The sequence below is a fragment of the Stylophora pistillata genome, chromosome 7 (genome assembly GCF_964205215.1).
Source record: "Stylophora pistillata chromosome 7, jaStyPist1.2, whole genome shotgun sequence".
NCBI lineage: Eukaryota > Metazoa > Cnidaria > Anthozoa > Scleractinia > Pocilloporidae > Stylophora > Stylophora pistillata.
The window spans coordinates 22,014,958-22,041,152 of record NC_142525.1 but is presented as its reverse complement, the minus strand read 5'-3'; the positions used below and the strand labels follow the sequence as shown (position 1 = coordinate 22,041,152).

At 37.5% G+C, this 26,195-nt stretch overlaps 2 protein-coding genes across 3 annotated transcripts in view; one reads left to right on the top strand and one right to left on the bottom strand.

The window, feature by feature from the left end:
- Window positions 1–23,639, bottom strand: LOC111343790 (peripheral plasma membrane protein CASK). The gene is made up of 29 exons (XM_022950981.2): window positions 23,425–23,639; window positions 23,099–23,211; window positions 22,421–22,471; window positions 20,647–20,701; window positions 20,043–20,120; window positions 18,784–18,856; window positions 18,008–18,110; window positions 16,781–16,864; window positions 16,155–16,246; window positions 15,764–15,886; window positions 15,073–15,153; window positions 14,782–14,821; window positions 14,642–14,670; window positions 14,317–14,359; window positions 13,961–14,082; window positions 12,465–12,551; window positions 10,033–10,116; window positions 8,692–8,871; window positions 8,121–8,199; window positions 7,340–7,425; window positions 6,980–7,048; window positions 6,413–6,609; window positions 5,614–5,660; window positions 5,172–5,240; window positions 4,993–5,073; window positions 3,924–4,004; window positions 3,400–3,602; window positions 2,968–3,084; window positions 1–2,033 (listed from the first exon to the last, which is right to left on the bottom strand). The coding sequence occupies exons 1-29, from the start codon at window positions 23,472–23,474 to the stop codon at window positions 1,857–1,859; spliced, it is 2,694 nt and encodes an 897-aa protein (XP_022806716.2). The 5' UTR covers window positions 23,475–23,639; the 3' UTR covers window positions 1–1,856.
- Window positions 23,640–25,764: 2,125 nt separating this feature from the next.
- LOC111343795 (ubiquitin carboxyl-terminal hydrolase 25) overlaps window positions 25,765–26,195 on the top strand; it is a 31,571-nt gene continuing 31,140 nt past the window's right edge. Inside the window, exon 1 of one of the 2 annotated variants that reach the window (XM_088728961.1) lies at window positions 25,765–25,925. In XM_088728961.1, the coding sequence (XP_088585087.1) occupies window positions 25,893–25,925 (33 nt within the window). In that variant the 5' untranslated portion in view covers window positions 25,765–25,892. The remainder of the gene's footprint in view (window positions 25,926–26,195) is intronic. The other variant, XR_015990137.1, reaches the window with a different exon arrangement.

Sequence of the window (26,195 nt, the reverse complement as noted above, 5' to 3'; positions counted from 1 at the left end):
TTCTCAAGTTTCACATGTTTTAATGTACAGCGATCCCTATACATATAAAAAGAGAATTCTTACAAATACGTGCTCTTCTTTCAATCAAGATTCCGTTTCTTTCAATATTACATGTTTTGCGTTATCCACATCTTAACCGCTTTTGTATTCCGACAGTAACACAAAAGCCATGAACTCGTCCCATCCTTTGCCATAAGGCAGTTCTTTGTACATATTTCACAATTCACATTCATGACGGAAATAAAGTAAGATCTCGAAGACAGAAAACTTCAAAACTTAGCTTTCAACAGACAACAGAAATTCGTCACGCAAGCAATCACGTGACACATGCTTTGACGCAAAATTAACTCGCGCAGTTGTCTTCTAAAATGAATGCTTTCAGTCACATGGTATTCCCACATCAACATGCCCGATCAGTTAAAAATGAAGCCCCCAATTGCTTGTTCAAGTCTTGACATCAAAACACGTACTTTCTGGTGATATTACTGGATGAGCATCTCCAATAACTTGCATGTTTGCGTCTTTTACATTTGAGTGGTTACTGAGCGACTTACATTAAATTATAATGATAAATAAGTCTGACATCGAATTATACATAGACATACAAAATTAGGAAATGAAAAGCAAGCTTTGAATACATAACTTTGAGAAAATTCTCTCTTAAATATACATTTATGGGAATTAATATAACAAAAAGATAAAAAAAAATTCCATTGAGCTGACATTCTCAAAGCAAAAATGCACCTTTCAAATAAGGCGCAAACAATCAGTTATTGATTTGGTTCTAAAAGTTCACCTTTAACCACATATTAGAAAGAGTAAAACCACAATTGATGCCTTTGATCTTTGCAATCAAAAGGGATTCAAGCAAGTTCAAAAATTTCACAAAGTACCTCATTATACTTGGACAGACGAATTCAAGAGGAAAATCTCGTCAATCTGCGGCCTGAACATCTGTTATTTCCACTTCCATTATTCGAAAACTCGAATTTCTTAGAGATATCGATAAACAATTGAACTTGAGAAATTATCCAGATAAAAAAACATTCATTACGTTTTAAAGCAAGCCGCTGCAGCTCTCATTACTTTTTCAATACTTTCTTCTATTGAATTTCATTCTCATTGGCTAATAGGATTGCTTTTCACGGGCTAAGCCATACGCAACCAAATAGAAGGCTTTTTTTTTTAAGTTTTATCAAACTGACCCAATACCCAGGCGCTCTGGAACGAAACACCGTCGTTCACTACAAAATTTTGGGAACAAAAAAGAAATTCTCTTTTCTTCCTAAGGCAACCTCCAAGACATGAAACACTTTGTGGTGTTCAAACGAGCCTCAAAAGTTGAGATGATCATTACCAGATTCCGTAGCACATACATCAACGTAAAATTATACACAGAGCGACTTTTCAGAAACGGGCGTGAAAGATGTAAAAATGGGTAGAAAATTCCCAAGCTTTGGGACAATTGTTTTGAGCTAATTCAGCACAGTAACCCACAATCTGTGAGGCTTTACCAAGCAATTAAGTCCTGACTACGTCTAACTTGAATCAATTCTTCCACTTCGCAAATAAAACTCCCCCGTACGATGTTATTATTGAGGTTTTCTGATGATTCATTACTTGATTTTGAACGGACTCTACGGAAACTGGGCATCGAACACCAAAAACTCCATTCCCTTATTAAGAGATATATACGGTACGAATACAGTGAATGACTGGATAGGTTACTTTAACCAACGACTGGCGAGGAAGGAGCGGGTCCAAATACCAGAAAGAGAAGGATTGGGTACATTTTGTTGGCGCTGGCCATGACTTGCCACATGTCGTTCGTGATCCTAACAAGGGGTAAGGTGGAGTTAGTACACCCACGACACTGGTACCCACTGCGAAGTTTTGTGCAATTGATCGATGGCGTTCTCCAGAAGGCGAATCGTGTCGTCGATATCGTTATTAACGATTGTCAGGTCAAACAAGTGCCCGTAAGTCTGGTGGAGTGTGTCTGACTCTCTAGCCAGCCTCTGAAGACTTTCGTCCTATTAAGAGTAAAAAATTAGTTAGGATAGGTAGAAATAAGACTAATTCCAGCAGAAAGCTGATCAAAGCAAATTTCTTTAGTACGTGCTTTAGTACTCGAATGGCCTTTCATTAATTGGAGAATAAATTTCAAATTCTGGGAAATGATGAGATGAAACGAACAAAATCAGTCATGGAGGAAGTTAGTGTTACTTTGATAAATCAGACTTCAAAGCGATGATACCCTATGTCTTAGGGGTTTTCACTGTCTGGTTCAATACAGTGAACAGATCTATCGGCACCAGAAATTTATTTAATTAATAGTATCCTGACGCAAGGAACCGAATTTAGTAAGAAAAGCTCCTGCTCTAAATAAAACTGCGATTCGAAGATCTGAGGACGTCTCTAACAAAGATACTTTGCAATTGCAGGCCCTTCCCGTTACGAAAATAGTTGTGCTTCAACTTGCTCTTTCTATAGTCTTAAGCTAGAATGAAAATTACATAATAACAAGCGGAGAGTCTGATATCGTCTTTGTTCACTCGTTTTTGATACCAACATGTTGAGTTGCTCTAAGAATACTGATTTCGAATATGGTAATAAAAGCTAGAGAACATTCTCAATACGTGCAGATAATCTTCATATATTCACACGTAAAAATAACACCGTCACTATGGTTAAATAATAAATCGCGCCTTTCGTAGCGAAAGTAAAATGGTTTGGTTTTTTATTGGTGTTTATATAATAACTAGAATATTACACGGCCGCTCGGAGATGCAAATTTTCTCTCTTACTATTGCAAAAGATTTCGTTCGCTTCGCTCACTCGTGAAATATTTTTCAACACTTGAAGAGAAATTTGGTATCTCAGCGCGGCCATGTGATATCCTCTATTTAATGTTCAGAATTACTGAGGAACACACGGAGAATATAAAAAGAGGCAGGATAAGCTTACAGCAACATCTCCGTTTGGCACAGGAGGGTTTCTCGTGCTGTCGTTTCCAATGATAGTTGGTGCGGAGATGAACACAACGTAAGGAGAGAATTCTGCCGTTCGAAGAAGCTTCAGCGCCTGACAGAAGAGAAAGCAAGATTAGAAATCCTCAGTAACCAGAGTGGCGCTTGTAACATTGAATTCTCTGAACTAGTAACTGACAAAAAAAAATGAGACTGAGGCTGGTTGTGCGAATGAAGACACTTAACATTTCACATAAACTGCATTCATTAGAGAGCGAACTTGTTAGGGATGAAGTAAAGATAGTATTGTTTAGATGATGCAGATCTAGTTCAGTTTACTTTCCCAAGTAACACCAAGACGATTTCGGTTGATATACAGCCCACTGCTGTAAGGCCTTTAAAAGGCCTGTCTAAGGGGGTCCTAATTTACCTGAGGTTCCACGTCGAGTATCGCTGTGAGGCCCTGATTAAGGTTGTCCCTTATCGTGTCGAGCTTGGTGCCGTACATGGCGCCTTGGTGTGTACCGTATTCCAGGTATTTGTTGGCCTCAATGTCCAGTAACATATCCTCGGCGGATACGAAGAAGTAATTTTTTCCATCCTCTTCTCCTTCTTTCGGCTCTCTTGTCGTATCTTTCATAGAAATGGAAGGAATTATTACACAAAGTCTATAGTGCTTCATAGTTCCTCGTCAGTGACAACATTTACTTTTTATGGGAATCTACATGCAAGCTAATAAACTATTCTTAAACTTAGTTTTCGGATTTGTTACAAAAACTTTGTAAATAAAATGTCGTCAGCTTCATATCAAAAACTGAATTTGTATGATGTTGGTTTGCTGGATGACAGTTGCGCAAGAAATTTTTAAGTAATTAAAAGAGAAATACAGGGAAAGCCACACCCAAACTAAATAAATTAAACCACCAATTGCAAAAAACATAAGCATTTACTCACGTGGAATAGGGTAGGAAAATCTTTCGGGATATTTATTGATCAACGTATTTTTAATATGCCTTCTTCCAACGCCATGTGCTCCTGGAGAAAGAAAATGTCTTTCTGTGAACAGAGCAATCATTAAGATAGCAAATAGTATCAGGCGGATTAATCTAAAGCTCAAGAGCCTGCAATTATTACCAACAGGTCAGCCATGCTTCTTAGCGATGCCATGCACTCAGCACAATTTTATTATGACCAATCAAAAGCGTCCGTCGCATTTGCCATCTTCAATTACCGTTGGAGTCATCTCTTAGCGACCACACCGCTAACACGGAGCCAAAATTACATTCGGTTCAAGATAAAGCTATAATCCCAGTGTAATTAGAGGCATTTGCTCCAAAGAGACGAACACTCCACACTTCAAAGTTGGCTAATTCTTCCTGATAAAATCATAGCATTGTGAAGGAGAAAAAAATAATAGTAAACGCCCGAGATCAGGATTTTGGAATAACATTAACGGATCTTCATGAACATTTATGTTCATCCTAACTCCGCACTAAGTCTTTTAACCTTGTTGGTGTAATTTACCTCTTTCTAACACACATTCATACTGCGAATACATCGGTTAGCACAACGAGAAACCTGCCGGAGCTTTTCGCGATTAGCATAATATGAAGCAAATATGAGCACAACTTTTTACCCTTGGTTGAGATACTAGTCCGACGCAGGTACCTATCCCTTGCATTTCGTCAGTTTTCTCTAGTATTTCACCGATAACCATACTCCCGAGTGACTTGAAACAAAGTTAACTCTAAGTTTATGTGTAACTCAAGAACACTACACGAAAAAAAGCCGACCAAGATTTATACCCGGGCTTTTCAATCCGACCACAGCACGAATGAAAAAGTTAAAGCTATTCAATATATCACTTCAAAGTTCCGAAACCGAAGCTACCTGCAAAACCTGTGATGTGAGAATGAATTGTACTGCATAAGGGAAAAATCCTTTTCAAATCAAAAGGTCTTCTTTAACCGTCTTTTTGAAGCATGTGCAGTGAAGATCTCGGAAATGGCTTATCTATTCTTACCAAGAAGTACAAGTGTCTTCCTTTTAAAGTAATCGAGCCTGACAACTTCCTCATAAGTGACAAGATCAAGCTGATCGAATACTACGAGAAAAGAGAGAAGAGAAAAATAATTGTATCACTGACTATTCAATCCTAGATACAAATCAATACATGTTAGTAGAACAAATCCTAGCGCATACCTGCATTGTGTTTGGCCACATATTTATCCCGGCCACTTTTCTTTTTCTTGTTGAACCATATACAAGTTGCTGAAGGAAATATCAACAATTGTCACTCAAAGATAATGGCGACAATTATAATACAGTAATAATAATAGCACTACTAACAACAATAATGATAATCATATTCATAACCATACGGACACAGACAAATGATAATAACAGTGATACCAATACTAAAAGCAAGAAAGAAATATATAGACATAATTGTACTAATTACTTGAAAAAAAGAAAATGCAGGAAAACTAAGTGAAACTACGACAAAGACCAAAAGCCGAAAAAGACTGGATAACAGAAAACGCTCAAGGTATGGCAGAAACAATTCAGAAACCGCACGGAACGGCAGGCGAACTCATTCCTTCTCCAGGCCGTTGATTGAATCAGTCAAAAAACACATTCTCACCGCCATTCTGCTTCCTGGCTTTCTCTGCAGCTAAACACGACACTCTCCTACGAAAAAATATTAAAGATCCACTTGAGCCACTAAAGTTTAGACCTTCCTGCTAGTCAGTTTTTGTACTCCTCTTTCTAAAAACTACTACACGGAAGCTAATCGTGAACACTTTTTTTGCCCTTGTTTCCCTCTTTTCCTTCCTGGAAATAAAAATTCAGTGATGTTACCAGCATGCCTTGTTTCTTTCAAAAATACTTTGGGTTTTCTCACATCCGCTTTTGTAAAATTCCCTGCGTAGAATACGCCCTATGCCACCTGTCCTAAATTGCTTTATTCTATCTTTCTTTAGCTTCTAAGCGTTTTCAGGTCTCTTACCAGCGATATTTAGATTCAAGGCTTTCAATTTTGATGACAGTATGCCTTATTGACTGATAGGGAGTGCCGGAAGGGAAATATTTGGCTTGACATTCATACCGCGCGCCGCGGGGTCCGAGCGTCATCACCGAGAACCACCTATTTTCCCTTCCAGCCCGACCTATCTCAATCAAAAGGCGTGTTATAACATGTCCGTCCTTTTTCTCCTTTTTCTTTCTTTCTTATTTGTGCTCGCAGTTCGCAAGGGCTTGCGGCTTTGTACAGCCCTGCTCACGCCATCGCGTATGCTCTACATACAGGGATTTTTGCCTAACGTTTTTCGAAAAAAAAAAAAAAGCACGCTCGGGTAAGACTCATACAATAACGTCATAAATGTTATAACGCAGTTATCATTCGACGGTGACTAACTTTTAAAATCTGCCAAAATACTAACCACTCTTGTAGCTCGGGCGACGGAGCAAGTCCTGCGAATCCGTTTTTATCGTCAGCCTTTACAGCTTGCCACCAGTAGGGGTCAGTTTTACTTACAACTTGGATAATATCCCCACAAGCGAAGGTTAACCCGGCCTGTTGGCAGGGAATCAGATCATCCCCACGGGGGTCGTAATCAAACAGCGCCCGCACGAATACCTGAAAATGGAAGCGTTAAGTAAGTACGCTAATATAAACCGAAACAATCAAGAGACCTAGTCAAACTCTTTTCATTTTTTTTTTTACATTCCGTGACCCAGCTAAACCTCAGTCACTGTTCTTCAATTAGTGTAATAAAGGAACATTGGTTTCAACTATTTGCTACTTTTTTGCGCCATGCCTTTCATCATTTTGCATGGTGTTTCCAAAGCGTATATTCGTATCCATGAAATTTCAGCCTTGGGTGTACATGAACATTACGAAGTCGCATTAAAGGAACTGTTCTCGTCACCTAAACATTTAATCTATTAACTATGGGCAAAACATATTCGATTCTCTTCTTCCTACATATTTTCCACAGCAAACTTACTTCAGAGACTTGGTTTAAATTCTTTGAGCTTGGCACAATCTTGAAAGTGACATTTCCACTTGCTTGACGCTAAGAGATGCAGACGAGAGAAAATTGTCAGTTATCAGTTTCTTACTAAACCTTTAGCCCTTAAAACCCAAGATCGGCCAGTAGCTATGTTCTCCTTGCAAAAGTATTGCTGAATCAAACGTCATGGCCACGAGAAGAAAGAAATAATCGCCATCAGAAGAAGCACTCTAGATTGTCAAACAAAATTCTCCCTGTCAGTTCCATCGGTAATGTGTGGAGAAAATGCATCCAGATGGCAGGGTGTAGAGGGTTCAAAGCATTCAGGGGTAGGGTGAGTGTTTTGTAACTCACCAAGATAGCTTGTAGGTTTTCGACTGACTTCTCTGCCACGTTTACTCCATTTATTTCACGGATCTCATCTCCTGGGTGAAGTGTGCCTAGAAAGGGAAACAACGAATACGTTTGTTAGAGAGAACTGCTTTGCAGGTAAATTTAGCCTGTTATACCGTAAAAATCAATAGTGACACTAGTCACAAGACCTGGCGTCACCCCGATCGTTATTTTCCTTACTCGTTAGTTTAAAGCAAGCCCAGCTCATGAGACACCAACTAGTAAAGAGGTAAATCACCTTACTTAATGGACAGCGTGATAAATGCCTTTGCAATTTTACGAGTCGATGACCAAAACTCCCCGACATTCTCTCTGCCTTGAACGCAAGCGCATCTAGCCTTCAAAATTATAAGGAAACATACTCGATTGCGGCTATAACTTCCCATTTATGCAAGACGATAAAAATAGTTCACCTGTTTGTCGTCAACAAGACGAAAATACGGAATGAAATTTTAATTAACGTAGCTGTAACGGTTTACTTCGGATACCTAGATTACCTGGCATAAGAAAAGTCAAGTTTTAGCGAATGCTTTGTTCTGCTATATTCATCACTGAAATGTACGCTTTAATTTTTAGTTTCTTTTCAATCTATAACACTTTTATTAGTTAGCCAAAAAAGAAATGTCGGTAAATGAATCATGGCGGTCATTTAAAAAATACTACGACAGAGATCACTCGAGTTGCTTTGGTTTTGGTTGGACGCGTTGTTATCAATTTTGTTGCAGACTTCAAGGAAACAAACCTTGTCTGTGGATCATTCCTCCGTGCATGATTCTTGCGACAATACACCTTCCTTGTTCGTTCAGTTTCAGAGTAATTCCCTGAGGAAAAAAAATTCTAAAATCAGGAAATAAACACAATAACATCTGCACCATGAAATATTTGAATTTACTCGACACAAAACACAGATCAACCAACAACAAATCAGTTGGAAAGGATATTCCATTTTCCAGTTCAGTCGCTGGGCAACTTTCCGAATAAAGAATGGTTACATCGTAAAAATTACACACACAAAAAAAATCCATGCTAGATAGATAGATAGAAATATAAAAAAACTTAGTTTTTTATCGAAGAAGCTGCGCTTCGGTTTGTGCATCTTGAAAAATTTTTACCGACGTATTTCTCATTTGCAATCCGCTCTAAACTTCGCCATTCTTCACTATTCTGGTTCGTTTTTGGCTTGCTCTTACCACTCTCACGTTCCAGTACATGAGCAAACACTTTCTTTTCGGGTTTCCTTGTATTCAAAGGAAATTCTCTCACCCAGCAAGCAAATAGCTAAAAGGGCGCTATGCTTACACGTGCATCCTTACCATGGGTTCGTTGGGATTTTTATGAAACTGAACAAGTCGAACACGGGTGAGTTTTTCCGGTCTTTCGCTCACAGACTCCTCCATTCTGCCATTATATCCAGTGGATGTATCAGCCTGCAACGGGTTTACTTCTTCACCCGTAGAGATTTTCAACACTTCATCGTGAGACTGAAGCATCGCCTTCAGGATGAAAAAAAGTTTTAGTAACAATTCAGATCACAGAGGGGTAAAAAGACACTTCTCCAAAGTTGTAAAGACAATCAAAGTAAATCTCAGATATGAAGGACATAGTCCACATAAGACAAATTGAAATTGTCCAGCCGATAACTGAATTTGTTCATAAATACACATTTTAAAATGAATACGGGTTTATCATACACTCCAAGACACACAAATAATTTTCAAATAAACATTGCATTTTAAGTAGCTTGGATAAACTTGTGGGCGGTTTTAAATCAAATCGGTCCCATATTTAGCTGCCGTTTCGAAGAAAGATAATAAAAGTAAATTTCATGATGAAGTACAATGGGTTCCAGAGGTCACAATTTCAATTTCTTAATCCACGTCACGTTTAAACGTTATGAAAACAAAACAGAGTAACCTAAGTTAATTGTCTGATGTGAAATACAGGTTCATCCTTCTCTAATTACCGTCAAGTAGGCAGGATATATTTTGAATCGTGGTCCCATTTGACCAAAGTAAGAAACACACTTTCCGCAAAAAGTTGAAGAGAAAGGATTATTTCATCAAATAATTTGAATCTCGCACCGCTGTTAACTTTATAAGCCGATTAACCAGTAATTTACTGATCTTAAAATCTACCCAGGAATGTCTAGAAACTTCTTCAGATAACCAGATGCAACGGGCATTCAGTTACTACGTGAGGTTCTTAAAAAAATTCTTGAAACACTGTGCTGTAAATGAAACCTTGGATTCCTTTCCACACAATGATGAGTCAACATCACTAATTCATGGCTCATCTCTCGTAGTTACACTTTGTGACACACGACACGCAGGAATTTTCTTCACATTGGAGCCTTTCCGCTAAAGCGTGAAATGGAGGGGAGAAGTTTACAGAGTCTGTCGTTTTTCACCCTTGTTTAATAATCAACTCCACCCTGACTTAAAGATCCCCACATCTGTTTCGCTAATTGACAAAAAAATGCTATCTTTCTCCTAAAAACTTTTATTTTAAGATACTCTTCGATTGGAAAGTAAATTTGAACATCACGCGCTTTTAAGTACCACACACAAAAAAAAACTCTTCTTTTACGCGCTAACTGGAAATTGATTTGTGCGGTGAATACCGTATTGGGATATCAAATTTGTTTCATAGCTTACCATCACGTGCGGGTCTGACAAGATGTTTTGCAACTCGTAGCAGTCGTCGTCGTCCTCGGCCCTGAACTCGACCAAGTCAATAACCTGTGAAAACGGGAATACATCAGCCGATACAAGAACGACGAAAATAGAAAACAACCTCATCATGAAATATCAACAAAGCAGAAGACAGAACAGCCCCTATTACATACACTAGTGAGCGAGAGTAACAGCTACAAACAGCCAGACAATTAACATGTAATAATGACGCTTTGATTGAGAACAAAATTCACCGGAGGGAGCCAAAACTTCTTTCACGACAAATCGGACACCAAAAATTGCACAACCCCACCTTAGTGATTTAATGGATGGCTGGGCAGCTTACTGAGAGATTATCAGTAGCTATCACTGACATTTGACGATTGTCTTTTGATCAAAATTTAATGAAACATTGGGATTAAAAACCAAAAACGAAACAAAGGACGCTCCGCTATGCTGGACATAATTATTGTAACTTTGATTACCTAATGTGTATTTGTACAGAGTTTAAATAATCGGCTTGAGGAAAACGGACGACTTCAGGGCAAAGATTGTCAGCCTTTGTGTTTGAGGTTTTTTGAAGAAAAACGAAGCGACAAAGAAATCCTGATGCATTTCCAGCTTTTTACTAAAATCGCTACAGTCAAGTAAGTGAATGATAATGTATATATATGTTCTTTCCTTGCGTATATCAAATTTGATGCCGAGGGAGCGTACCCTTTTAATCTGATCTGATCTTCTGTATCATGCACAGCAGAGAGGATGTTATAACCGTGAGCTAAAAGTAGTCTTTGAAGAAACTAGGGTGACTACACTCGACCTCAAGTTCTCATTACTATCGGCCTTGCATCTCTCATTGTGTAAGTTCAGAGCAGTTTGAATTCGGCTACAGTATATAATATCCCTTGTTACTAACTTTCAAGTCCGAATCACTTGTCCGCTTGAAAAAGTACTCACATTGCCAGAGCAGTTTGGAAAAATTACTTATTGGATACACCTTGAAGCGAAATGTTAAATCTGATAAAAATGGACAGAAACCACTCGAAACATTAGGCAAGATGTCAACAGGAAACAAATACATTTAAAATAGTCTCAAATCTTGCTGAACGCGTAAAGGATGTACGGAAAAGGAAGTACACATCCTTAGTGGACCAAAGTAATGGATATTATCCCAGTTGTCCTTGCATGAAGTGACCTAGTGTATTGTGAAGTTGGAACGATGACTTGCCCAGACCCCGTGAAAGTGAGATGACTTGCCTATCATCAACTGTTGATCAGTTGATCTGCTTAAGGTTCGAACCCAGAGCCCGTGATCTGTCTTCGACAACACATTAATTTTCTTGTACTTTCAGCGACATTTTATAAATGTCACATTGGTAAAAACGACAACAAAGACAAAAACCCTCTTGAGTGAAATTACTTTTCTATCTAATTACTGTAAAATTTGTATAAATTTGTGACGTCTTTCTATCTAGTGCTACCTATAGCACTCACAACGAATCAAATATGATTTTCAACCAATTAGTAAAAGTCCATTCGACACGGAATGGGAAGTGATTTGCGGATATGCTGTTTCTTCCGTTGAGTGTTTTCCATGAAGCAGCAATTATGCAATTAACTTTGATGGGTGAGTCCATTCATTAGCAAGTAAAACTAAAACACGATTGAAAGAATGAAAAAAAAAAAAAAATAACCAGAAATGGACTTACTATAGAAAGTTAACAATGATAAAACGATTTAAACGACTGAAGCCATTTCGTAAAAAAAATCATAATAATTTTAATAATCCGTCACTTCCAAAATGGTATTTCAACGCCGCCGAAACCTTCCTTTCTTCATTGGAATAAACATATCTTAGAGAGGACTTGGGTCGAGAAAAGCATGAAAAATTATCCCAAAGAACGGGTAACGATTAGTCGACAACCTTGTAGATTCTCAACAAGTCTAATAAAAGCATTGCAAAGACTTAGCCTTCACAGCCCACACAAGAGAAGCCTGCTGAAGCGGTTTCGATACCGAAATGTTTACTTCATCATTTACACTAACGACTGACTAAAGATACATAGAACAAGTGTCAACGCCATAAAAACACTCCAAGCTTTGTTTTGAAAAAGGAAATACCCTTTTACAAAAAGTTAGGAAATATTCAATTCGAAAATAAACCACGAGAAAGTGGCAGCAGAATGCTGACACAACAAAAACGAATTTTTACTCTTAAAAAAAAAAGTTTTCCTCTTGTTGGTTTGCTGTAAAAAGCGGCTCCGCTTACCAAAATAAAAAGACTTCACCAGCGAAACCTTCAGAGAACACAAACCGCATCTTCTGAAGCACAAAAATTGCAAAAAGATTTTTGCAGTGTGAAGGGCGCTTGATCGAAAAATTGCGGATGTCATTTCAAACATATTTTTCCTCACCTCTTTAGCGTCCTCCACCGCGCTAGGTGAACTCGTCGATGGACACGAACGATTCTCATCCGTCCACTCCTGACTTCTGTCGTAAACCTGTAACATGACCGGAAAATAATAGAAATGAAATTTCTCTTTTTTTCTATTGACAGCGTCAGTACCAGTCTGTGGGCTTGGATGGAATCAATTATTAACCCAAAAGATAACATTTGAATATCGAAAGCCACAATTTCCACTAATCTACGAAGCAGTAAACTATATTTCCATTAAGATTTCTTAAGAGAATTTTCGCAAAAACAAAATGATAAATTTACGTACGAAGAGAACTCAAAACAATATCTTCACTGTTGACGATAAAAACAGAATACGACTGGGATTCAGAGGGGCATGTATGAGGTAGCTTTCAAGGAAATTTTTGCCATACGTTTTTAAAAATCCATTTGTCGACCCTCTTATAAATCTTAGCATATGAGTATGACGGACACAATGCAAACCAATTTAATTTAATTTGATTATTTGAAAGAAAAACGTCAAGCGCCTCCCTAACAGGACAGCTAATTAACATTTTCATTTATACACAAGTGTTGAAAATAGCTTTGTTTCTTCTTTGATTTGCAACGAATTAATGGGTTATAAATGACTTGTCAAGATTACGCCATCCTCGTGTACTCAAAATTCTTGACATACTAAATAGAAATAAATTTCTAGTTTATAAAATGAAAATTCAACGAAACTTAGTGCACGAGTTTATTTTAGACAATTTTCCTTCCGGTTTTTTTAATTGTTTCATCTTTTCTTTACGCTTTTTTCAAATCAAAATATAAAATTCAAACCCAAATAAACGAATTTCAAGCCATTTCGTGTTACAGATCTGCATAAAATTGTGCGAACGCTACCTGTAAACCGCATATACCCGTACATTTTCTCTCTTCTCCAGCTGAGACCCCCGTCGAGCGAGAAAACGGGATGCGAGAAAATTGGCTAAAATCAAAACTTCCTTCCAAATTACACTAAAAGAACACACAATTCACATTGAAAGATTGTGGAGGAAAAATTAAGTAATAATTGGTTTTGAATGATAATGAACTGCACTAAACTTAACACACGTTGATTGCAAAATAAGGGAGTAATTCAAAAATAATCTCAACGCGGCTTCGCATGACGAAAAAGTTTCAAAGTGCCAAGTACACAAAACCAACCCAAAATAAAAGGAGCACGCTCCCCCCGCCCCACCCTACTCGACTTGTATCCGAAGTGTCCGGCGTCTACTCTTACCCAATCCCTCGAGGTGCATCAAGGCGTATAATACGAGGGAAAAAGGAGAGATTTCCATCTGCTGCAGTATCTTTGATTGTACAGGTTTAATAACTTGTTAGTTTATCGAGGATACAGAGAGGTAACTAGTAATACATTTCAGCCTTGCTTCAGCCTTTGTGTGAGAATTCTTGGGGATATGAGTGAAAAATAAGGCAGGACTAGGGTAAGTAGAAAAATGACGTTCTCACCTCTAGTAAGGCTTGCAGCGTCTGATGTTCGAAGAAGTTCTGTAAAAAGTTCACATCATCTTCGCTTGCCCCGGCCAGAACTTGAATCTCTTCTAAAGAGTCAAGAAGCTGGCCAATTGCTCCTGCGAATGGCCACAGGTTTGATGGAGATCAGTGGATTGAAAACAAATTAGATAAGGAATTCCGTAAGATTGCAACGCGCATCCTTTCTGTAAATAATTCTCAAGCATAAATAACGCACACATATCTACAAATAGCCTCCTTGGGGAAGAAGGTAGTTACGGTCTAGAGATAACTTCAAATTGGCCACAGAACGATAAGAAAAATTAAACAAAATAAAAGGGAACCAATCACACCTGATGCAGATAGATCATCGTCTTCGTAATCAAAAACATCATCCTATGGAGTAATCAAAGTTACATCGTGAACTGATATGAATACTTCATTTAGCCTATGAAGTTTTTGGTTACTTCGTATATTCTTCGCGCTTTTCAAATTTCTCCATGCCTTTCTCCCAACCATAACAGCACGTGAAACGAACTCCACACCAAATCGGTCACAACGACGAGATCGCCGCTATGCAATCATAACTATAGCTTCTAGTATTGTCTTTCTTGCTTTCCGCAAAAATCACGACAATCTACAGAAACTACATTGGGGTGAAAGGAAAAAGTTCATTACCTGAGAACCAATAACGTCTCCGTTTGCCACTGAAAATTGAAGAAAAAAGTCAGTGGGATATTTAAAAAGAAGGACAAAAATTTTAGGCAGTTGTAACTAGAACTGAAAAAATACAGCTCAGTCAATAACGGTGATCATACCCGGAAATTTCCTGCTGGCAACAGCAGCTAAGATGGCTCCCTATGAAGAGAGAGACACACTGGTTAAACGTTCTACGCAATTTGCCTGTTTTTACAAGCAGACAACAGCTGGAAAAGGACGAAATGTTAGATAAGTGTGAGATGTAACCAGCATGACAAACTGATTAACCCTAGCAGTTGTGTTAATATTGAGTGAGTTGTTTGATGTACTGGAGGGGTGGAATTACGTTTCCCACAGCAGTTAACTTGCATACATAACTTGTTTGTACAAAATGAGTGTATTTTTATCACCTTTAACTTTCTTCTTGCATTAAACTTTTTCATTTCATCTACCGAATCCTGAAGGTGAATTCTCTGTGGTACATTGCGATTCTAGAGAAGAAAAAAATATACATGACTGTGATGCAAAACACAACAAAACACACCAGCTACGGTTGTTTTCAAGTTTTAGCATACTTATCATGGAGACGAATGCCATTTTATCAGTAAAGGATTGAATCAGTTGGGACTATATCTACATAGCAACTGGCTGTACTATAAGTACTTTTATAATAATTGACCCTAACATCTCTGAAGTTGCTTCTAAATAACCACTTGTTGAGATAAACACCTGGATATAAATGTACAATGTACAGTCCTAACACCTTAAAAATTACCAAAACAAATTACCCTCATCACTCTAAGAGCACCTCAAGTATACACCCACTTTGCCTGAACTGAATAACATTTATAAGATCCATATTAAAAACTTCATGTTCCATTTGACAATTAAAAATTTTGCATCCACCAACATTTCCTGTGATGCAAATCTCTATCAGCTTTTCCACTCAAAGAACACTTGTGTTTTGAAAATAGAGCTCTACTTTGGTGCAATTCCACTATTCCTTTGACATTAAAAGGAGAGCAGACTCAAATGAAGTGTGTGGTTATAAAAAAAGACTTGGCAGCTTCTAATGGTAAACCCCAAATTCAGAGTACATACACTTAGCCAAGGATGTTGCAGTGCCTCTCTAGCTGTCAGTCTATCATTTTGATCCTGGGCTAACATCTTCTTCACTAAATCTTTTGCCTCATCAGATATGCTGTCCCAAATTTTGGGTCTCATCTACAAGATGCCCAAACATAACCATCACCAAAAGAATTTAAACATTGCTACTTGACATAAATTTACGTTTGTTCTGACCTTGTGGAAACTACGTGAACACAATTAACACAAATATATCCCGTAAATTAGCACCTTGACTCCCCCTTGGACTCAATGAAATTCAATGTTTCTAGTTCAGTGAATTATTGCTAATCAGCTTCAGCTCTTGTTCAACAGTGTACTGTCAAAATAGGCCTTAATTTCAACATATCTTTCATCATTAACATACCAAGGGTATACCCTTCTTGATTGACTCATATATCTTTTCTCCTGTTCCATGGAAGGGGTATGACCCACTTAGAAGAATAAAGAGTACAACACCTAACAAAAGAATGAGAAGCAGCCATGCATTACAAGGTGTTTGATTTGAAAAGGAGACTAAGGGCAAACTGCTTAATATATAACCATTTCAAAATTGACACTGGAAATGCATCGAAAGAGAAGGAGGACCTGGGGAAATGTTTGCAACAACAAAGCAATGGTAATCGTAGATTTACCTAGTAAATCTACTTAGTGAAAAAACTAATTCACTTATTACTTACTAAATGATTAAAAGTAATGTACTTATAGTAAAGATTTAAAGGATTTAACCCAATTATGGAAGAATTGGTTGATAAAAATAGTCACTGAAAAGGTATTTAAAATGCTCAAATGTACTATCTTCAAAGTGCTCAAAATGTTTTCTGGCCCAACTGACACAATTCCTGAGTTTTCTTCTTCTTATACTTAATTGCTGAATTTTGACTCATTATTGTTACCACTTAACAGAAGAAATATTGTACCACCATTGTAGCAATTTATTTCTCAGTATCATTTCTTGGTAAACACTTAAAAATGTGTATTATATCTTCTTACCACATCCCCAAATGTCTACAGGTTTACCGTACTGTTCCCTGTTTATCACCTCTGGTGACATGAAATGTGGGGTCCCTATGCGTCCTTCATAGAATCAAACCAGCGAAAAAAAAAAACAATTATCAAAAAAGTCACCAGCCACTACGAAAACAGTCTAGAGATTTAAGGAGACAATTATATGAAGATACAACTTTAAGACTGTTGTTGGACACAAACACTGCCCGAAAGACATTTTCGGGTCACAGCCTGGTGTCTGCATCTGACAGGTTTTCCTTCTTTTTTTTTTTTTTTTTTTTGGGGGGGGGGGGGGGGCAAAGGGCAGGAAGTTAGGCTGGAGGATACAGCTAGAGAATAAATTGGCAGGGCTCACCCACATGGGTTTGTCATTGGAAGATTTAGTATTTTATGTAATGTGTATTTGATCTTACTAACATGTAAAAATTTGAGTATTTGAGTATTCAAGGATTTGTACAAAGTACTGGAGCAGAAACAATAAGACATAGCTCCCCTACAAGGTTTAAGCTCCAACAAACCCACCCATCCCACCCTAGGGGAGGACATCCATCACACAGTAATCTCGTGTGTGGGAAATTAACGTCTCCTACCCCTAACCCTGCAGGAGACGGGACCTACGTTTATTCATCCCCATCCAAGAAGACTAGAATATCTAACCATTTCTTGATGTTAAATAAGAAGGAAGGTAGCACATTCTTCTCAATTATTTTAAGACCTTGATTGTTGGTCTGGCTGGGGCTCAAACCCTCAACCTCCACACGACAGTCTAGCACTCTATCCATTGAGCTAACCGGGAGGCGGTTAGCACACAAATAAGTATCAAACTGTTATTATTTGTATAGAGTCCTCCATTTACAGAGTTGACTTGTATATTCATGCTGTATTTGGCCACATGTCAAATGAAATGTTTCCACTATTTCAGTTCCTCAAGAGTGGTTTCAATTTTCGTTCTTAGAGGAAGGGAAAAGAGGAGTTTGGGAAATCACCCATTTGTAGACTGCAATAAATTTACTTACATGTATCTCTGAGAATATTTAATTTAGTAAATTTTACTCTTTGCCACTGAAAATAACTTGTATGCTGTAAGTATCTACAAGCACCAAGCACTTACATGTACCAGTAACAAAATTTTTTCCAAGCAAGTTATTACAAATTCAGTATTCTTTTGACGAGGGTTTCAAAAATAAAGCAAGTTGCCATATTTTCTCTCACCACTTGTGACGTAACCTTCTTCTCCAATTTCTACAGCCACTCCAAAGTCAGCAATCTTGATTGGTGCTGAATTCTCCTTACTTGCCAACAGAATGTTGTGAGGCTGCAATGAATAAAAAAATTGGGACCTTCACTCAAAATCATGACTAACACAGTGACACTGATATCATAGTTGACACACACTCATATATATTCAGTGCATGTATATAGGTTAAATCTAGTGAGTTTCAGTGTGATTTTCTACAATGAACTTATTCACTAACAGGATCTCAATAACAGTTTTCTTCAGTTTTTGTAGCTCTATGAATTTGGTATTGAATAAAAAAATATCCATTTACTGATACCTTCTTTTTCTTCGTCTTATCACAATCAGCTTGAAAATGAATTGACATTGTACAGAAACACATGTATTCATCTTTGGTCATTTCTCAGAATGAAAAGGTCAATAATAAGGTTGTCCCTTATTTGTGTTTGGTTAGTCTTGTATCAGTCTCTGATATTGGATAAAAGGGTCGTCAGTCAGAAAAATGGATCTTGTAAACCTTCTTTGTCTTTTATTTTGTTTGCCTTTGTCTTTTTTACTAGTTCATATTCATTTTCGCATAGTATTTGGTCTCTGAGCAATGTTAACATTTACGGGTGTTGGAACTGTCAGATGGTTTTGCACATGCCTTTTCTGTATGATATGGTCACTGTTGTTGTTTGCATTTCATAGTAAAAACAATCAAGATTCAGAATGTACTCTCAAATCATTAGTAGGTTAATCCATATCTTACCTTGAGATCTCGATGTACAATTTCATTTTCATGACAAAATGACACTGCCTCCAAAACTTGTCTGAGGTAGTGACTGTTGATTCAAAAATAAAACAGCACTCACTCCCTAAAGTTTGTAATTTACACTGTATACTTATTGATCAGTCTCCCAATGGGACTTTTAGGACCAATTAAAACAAATTGGAAACAAATGACTAGACAAATGCGATGTTTAAAAATCCTAACTGGCAGGAGGCAGACCATTTTGGCGGACCATTCACTCCGACAAAGGGCTAACACTCGAAACGTCTCAGCTTTTGTAATCATTATGGTGGCCAATTTAACATTTCAACTTTGTTGATATATCCAAATTATTTCGTTACCCCCACGGATGCAGCCCCAAACAGTTTCTTTCAAAACTATCAGCCTTTATTCATTTTGGTTAATAAGTACATGTGCTGGGTGCAGCCAAAGAGTTGACGTCGGGACAAACCTGAACAAATCCAGTGTAGCCAGGTGGACGGCATGAACCCAGGACCACCAGGTTACATAACCATCACCAAAACCACTTGTTCACACTGCCTCCAATTTTATACTCCAAGGCACATCAATTTTGTTTCTTTCATTAATGAATTTGAAACAAGGAGTGAGATTCAATGATTTCCCCAATAAATTCATATCAATATTACTATCACTGTTCTCATTATCATCAATATAATTACTACTGTAACAGTAACTACTAATCAATATGTGAATTTATCATCCAACTACACTCCATAGAGTACAAACAATGCCCAAGATGAGTACAAATACCATGCAGTATTGTATTATTAATAATTGTACTCCAGAGAACTGGTTAGACAGTTTTTCATGCATAGCACAAGCAACAAAATGGAATGAAGTTACAAAAAAAATGGCAGACAATTTAAATCATTTTTCTGATGACAAAGAGTTGGAATGGCTGGTGAAATATTGATCCAATAGATAAATTGAACCAAGAAAAGCAGTAAGACAACAATGAAATTTCATCATTTATTGAAGAAAATAGAAACAGCAACACAGCAAAATTTGCACACAATGAAATATCAATTTGACATGTTGGATAATAAATAACTTTTATTAATTATTAAACATTTTGGTGTGTCATATCACAGAGTATTTTCACTCATTATTTACATTTTAATTTGCCCTATGGGCTCGTCAAAATCCAGCATAACTCATAAATATACTCAGCGATACTAAACAACAAAACATCTAATAAGATATGTTGATCTTCTCACCTAGCCACAGCTTCACTGTAAACAAAGCCTGCATGTACACGATTCACTATTTCGAAACATAAATCAGCACCATCCAAACTGCAAAATAAAGTGTGGAACACTGTTTTTGAAATATGTACTGGTAAGAATTAATGCTTTTATTAAAATAGGCATGTTGGATATTTTTCCCTTGCATGGTTTTTTCATCTCTAAGATATATGCTCTGGCACACAAACACACACACAAAGCCTCAAGATAAAAAACAGCCTTGAACAATTTGTTTTACTATGCATGTATCTGCCTCTCAAATCTTAGAGAATTTCAGTTTCATTTCATCTCAGCTTAGGAGAGAGGTATTTCCCATCATTTTGACTCCATTGAAAAAAAATAAAAACAAAAAAAAGGAACAATATTTGTCAAAGTTTACCTACACTGTAAACGACATTGCACAATCAAGAGGCAGCACTACTACATGTACTAGGGTGGTGATTAATTCCTACAAAACAATTTTTTTTTTACTAGACATGTATGCTGTAAACCAAAATGGCATTGAACAAGTGAAAGGCAGCACTACTTTATACTTTGGTTGTAATTAATTTTTGTCTATGCCCTTCACAATACTCACTATTCAAACACCATGTAAATAAACCCATTCATGGAGTACGCTCCTACAATTTCAACTGCAGAAATAAAAATCTAAAATTAAAATACAGCAGTGGCTCTCAATAATGTACTGTAAATGTATTTTATATTAAAACTTTTCCCATTGAAAGAGTAGGGCTGTCCTCTAGCAGCTCCCAGTGCCCCCTGGCATCTTGCTCTTGAGTGACTGGGGAATCTTTCTTCCTTTTTCTCTTAAAAAAGCATAGGCATGGCAGCCTGGGTTTCACAATAACAGAGCACTAGGCTCCCTTCAATTCTTCTTAAAGCACAGCCTTGAAGTATATCAAAATTTGCCATCATTAAAAAATAACAAAAAAACATCACGTACAGTAATTTTTCATTAAATAATACAATTTTTAGATATCTAAAACAAAAGGAAAGTGAAAACAAAGAAAAACAGTATGGGTATAGTAACATGTTTTCATCTACAATGTTTTTTGTGATCATTCCTTAACCATGAATTCTAGAATCATGCATTACAGCACAGAAAAAGGGAATTTCAAATTCAATCTGCATTAACAGTAAATGTACATGTAAGTATCCGTTTTTGTCTTTATCACTCTGACTTTTCATTAAAAAAATTAGAAAGTAAGAAAATTGATGTATACCATTATTAACTATTAACAACATTTAAAATCATTAGGGTAATCAAAATGATGAGACAATCATAATATTAATAATAATCATAATAATGATATGAAGAAGAAAAGTGCAGAGTTTACAAACTACATGAAGACATTCTTATGTCCCTGACAAGATAAAAGGTCAGAGTTATTCTCAGCAAAGAGCTAAGCTTGTGACATCAATCTACACTGAATGCAGATCTTTATCATTAATTACTTTCAATAATTAATAAGGTGATGAAATAGCCATTATATTTTAATGGCTCATTTAATATTTTCATTCATTTACCAGTTAGAAACATTCTGAATTCAGGAAACCATGCATGCTCTATTTTGAATGTATTTCAGGTTTTTTGACATACACTTCAGAATAACACATGGAATATACTTTTATCATTCCACAGACGTGCTATCCACATAATACTGCTGGACTACAAACTTGTGAATATATGCATTTATTTCCCACAAAATTTTTATCACCATGATTTCACCTAAGAATCTCATTGTTATCATCTGTATCTATCTGACCACTAATTTTCCTATTTACCAGTCTTTTAGTTCAATTGCCACTTAAATACAAATTCAATATTCTGCAAGATTTGCATATACCTGTACCAAATGAATTTTGACAATCAAAGGGACCAGCTGCCATCTAATGCACAAACAATACTTATTTACTTAGAGAAAAAAAATGGAACAAATCTTCAACTCCAAAAGGATATCTCATTTTGAAACAAAACATGGAGGTTTTAGTCTTATTCCAAAAGACCACTACAACTTTTAAAGTATTGATTGAAAAAGTTAAGTAATTTTTGAATTTCTTATTATTTTTTCTCTTCAGAAAAGAAAACTCTGAATCTCACTAAACTTATAAAATTTACACGAATTGTGAAAGAGGAAATAAACATAGATCACTCGGCTTACTGCTTCAGTCGAATCAGCAATAGAATATATATCGTACGTAAAGCAGGAAAACTATACGAGCAATTGATACTTGTTTAAATGGTATAATGTTCAAACAATAACAGCGGACGCCTCATAAGCATGTCACCAAACGAGCCCAAAACTTACATGACAGAAGTTTACTTTTTATTATATACGATCATACTGTACCTATATGAGGGTGCCGCAAATTCTGGCAAATACGGGCCTCCCTCTGTAAATCTGCGAACAATCAATAAAAGAAAAAGTATCAATATCTTTTCAACGTGGAATGGATTGATAACTTCCAGGTGAAAATTTTTCACGCGTAAGAGAACGCCTTGGCTTTAGTAGGCTCGAACACCCCAAGACAGACTCAAACTCACCGGAAAGCAGGTTTTAAAATATACGAATCACGTTTCCACAATTAACAAGCCCTTCACTGGATATCTAATAATATAAGAAAAAATTTCTCGCATCGTTCACTGTGCCCAATATCTGATAAAGCGACGCCAGAAAAAAAAAATTAATTTGCTCACTCTTATATACATGAAGTCTTCGATCGCTTGCCTAAGGGACAATTCTAATTGATTTTATTCAAGGTTCTGGATTGAGAAAAAAAATCCTAACGGAGCATATATTATCCTGTCATTTTACGGCAATCGAACCTTTGGCATCGGATCGTCAAGAAATCAATCAAAAATCGAACGTTAAATTTACGTTCAGTTCGGTGAGGTTAAAACTTAAAGCACATACAATATCAGGATGCTTTCATTACATTGGATTTAAACATTAGCAAACCGGATAACAGCCAAAATCCCCTTGCAGCCGAATATTACGCATAAAATCAGCAAGATAACGGCCTATTACCTTCTTCTGTCAGACCACTCGAGGAGGACATTTTTGCAATATCTACAATTTTCACCGCACACACTCGGTCGTTTCTTTTGTCGAAACATCTTCGAATGACGCTGAAAGTACCTCTGCAAACAAATTAATAGGTACGCTTCACACTCCACAACATTCGACAGTAATACAAACTACACATTTTTAAAATATCAACAAGGTAATACAAGAAGATAAGAAGTTATAAAACCAAGATTAGGCAAACACGCAAACATAGGTGATTCGCAGTTACAACTGCCTGTTAGATTTAGTCCTCGAACGACCCATCAGAAATCAGTAGGTATACTAACTTTCCAATCTGTTCTTGAAGGTCGAACCGCGACGGAAACCCGTTTTCCATGTCAAATTGCGACGTCTTCCTTCCCAATTAAAAGTTTCTAACCGCTGGATTTCAAGACTTCCGAGCAGATAGCCAAAAGAGCATGGCTAGAGTAGTTAAATTTCGGTGTGCGAAGGGACAATAATGCCTAGCCCAGATCAGATGAAATGAGCACTGTAACAGCTGGAAGCTTGGTTACGTAGCTGCTTGGTAGCCACGCCGCATCTCGAATTTCCCATCTTTTCTACCACAACGCTAAGAAAATATAACTACTTTACTGGAGGGCAGGGAAGCCTCGCAGATCAGGGTTGTACGCGAAAAAATATAAGCAGTGGAGCAGGTGGGCCGTAGTCCTCCCCCCCCCCCACCAAAACAAAATTTGGGGAGGTGCAGTCCCCCGTCCATCTCGTTTTGGCGCCGAAAATATCACTTACGCAGCATAAAAATTGACAAAATATTCGATCTCGTGATTTTTTTCAATTCACAAATCCTTATTAATCCATGGTTAAATAATATGTTGTAAGGCTTTTTTTTAACAGCTCCGGTCTCTGCTCGAGAGGTTTAAACAACGCGTCTAGGCTAGACATGAGTTAATTTTGTCCGTAGAAGTTGTCCGTAGAAGCCAAATCGAATGCTGAGCTGAAAGATTTTAGACTGAGCCAAAAAAAGTAATAAAAGTAAGTCACAAATCGATTGTAAAGACTTTTGCTAGAGCCGACGAACAACGCAAAGGGCATTTTGAAAAAATTGAGTCAGGGTATGTGCATGACTGGGTGAAAAATCAGCCCCCCACGTTTCAAAACGCTCCGCCGCTTCTGAGAAGGAACTTGAGGTTAAAAAAAAGTGGCCCGTGAAATCCACGTAAGCTGAGAGAGGGATGGGATTCGTGACTAGCAAGATAAAACACGCGCGATTATGTTTATTTGTCTGTATAATCGCGGAAATCCATTAGTTTACTTTTTTTGCGCCAAAAATTCTTAGGATGTTTGTGCTCGATTCTAGAAAGCTCCAGCCTGAATTACTTAAGTGACAGAAAGGTCAAGACTAATCCAAGTGTCAGCAACTAAGGACCGAACGATGCGGTAAAGATAAGCTGTTCTTAGCCATTTTACATCCTCTCGACTCCTGTTTGAATCGTGTTCTAGGCGATGACCTAAGAGAGAGTAGAAGGTCTGTGAACAGACAAGTCTGTAATGACCCCCAGGAGACGACTAACACTTCCCTGCACGCATGCAACTTCGCTCTAAGCAACATATGGCAATCTGCGGTCTTTCCTTACACTTAGGTAGCACGGAAAGCCGTAAAAATCTTGAACAAAAGCTCATCTTTCAAACCGGTAGTCTAAATCCCACAGGGATCAACGAACGCTTTTCATTCCACTGATTTATTCTTGTTTTTCTCCTTGCCATGTTCTCACCAATAACGTAGCTCCATTCTCTGCCTTTAAAAGCACACACAACCCACAATTCCTCTCAGTATTCGCTCCGACGAAGGGCTAACGCTCGAAACGTCAGCATTTGTAATCGTTACGGTGGCTAATTTACCACTTCAACTTTGTTGGTATATCCAAGTTATTTCGTTACTCCCACCGACGCAGCCCCAAACAGTTTCTTTCGAAACCATCAGCCTTTATTCATTCGCACTGAAAAGCCCTGGAAACGACGTCGGCTCGCATGCACAAACCGTGACTGCGATGTGCAAATGTTAAAATGCGAGATCGACTAGAAAGGCCTAACGTTGAAAACGTCATCTTAGAAACACTATAGTTTACGGTGCCCAATCACTTGATGAAACCAAATTATCATGTAATACCCTCCACCGACGCAGCACCGCAGTTTTTTTACAAACTTGCCCCATTTATACAAAAATGAAGAAGAGCTACAATTCGATTGTTAAGGTTCTTATTAGTATATACTAAAACAGTGGATAGCGTTGAAGGCGCGCTCTGATTGGCTAGTCAAACTCCGAATATCCTTTGCTATTTACCTCCGAGCAACTCGGGAAAAAATGGCGTCCCGGTTTGCATCTGGGACAAGCGAAGAAATCACTCAAATTAATTTTTGGTGGTCAACTTTGATCGACTGGTCTGCTGGCTGCGCTTCGACGAAATTTGATAAACCTGACGTCTCTGAAGAGCAACGTTTAAATTCTCAGATTTTATCATGCGTTCACCTATGTTACTGGTTTCTATAATTCCTGTCGACTCCCGAAATTTCACTTTAAAAGATAGTCCTTTAAAGTCTAAACTGCGCATGCGTTCTAAAACTGAAAAACAGCGCTATCAGAGACTGGGTCGAGTGTTGTACAATGTATTGTGGGTATTTAGCAAAATGGCGCCGACCTCGACCGGTTCGATTTGTGAAGCTAGCATGTAATTATGTTTTGTCAACATGTGAGTAAATTACGGCAGCGTTTTGCTGCCAGGTAGATTTGACAGTGATGACGGTAGAACACCCCCCGACCGTTAATAAGGTAAGAGGTTTTACTACTTAATTTGGTTCCTTTCCTCCTAATTAATAGCGTGTATTTGATGAAGATATGGTTGGATGGATTTTGATAGTTTATATGGTTAGCTATAGATCAATTACTGCTCACTGGTCTGATTTGCACTGCACGTAGACTTGATCTTATAGAGTAAAACATTAAAGATGAAATGGTAAGAATACTATTAGGATTTTTTTAATGAAATCCGGCTTGCAAAAGTTCAAACAGGATTGAAAGAAACTAGCCCACGTTCGATCA

Coding starts and splice junctions, on each gene's coding strand:
- LOC111343790 (XM_022950981.2), bottom strand. CDS start 23,474: ATGGAAAACGGGTTTCCGTCGCGGTTCGACCTTCAAGAACAGATTGGA. Junction 7,049..7,339: donor AAAACCTACAAGCTATCTTG/GTGAGTTACAAA, acceptor TGCATCTCTTAG/CGTCAAGCAAGTGGAAATGT. Junction 4,005..4,992: donor GAAGACACTTGTACTTCTTG/GTAAGAATAGAT, acceptor TTCTTTCTCCAG/GAGCACATGGCGTTGGAAGA.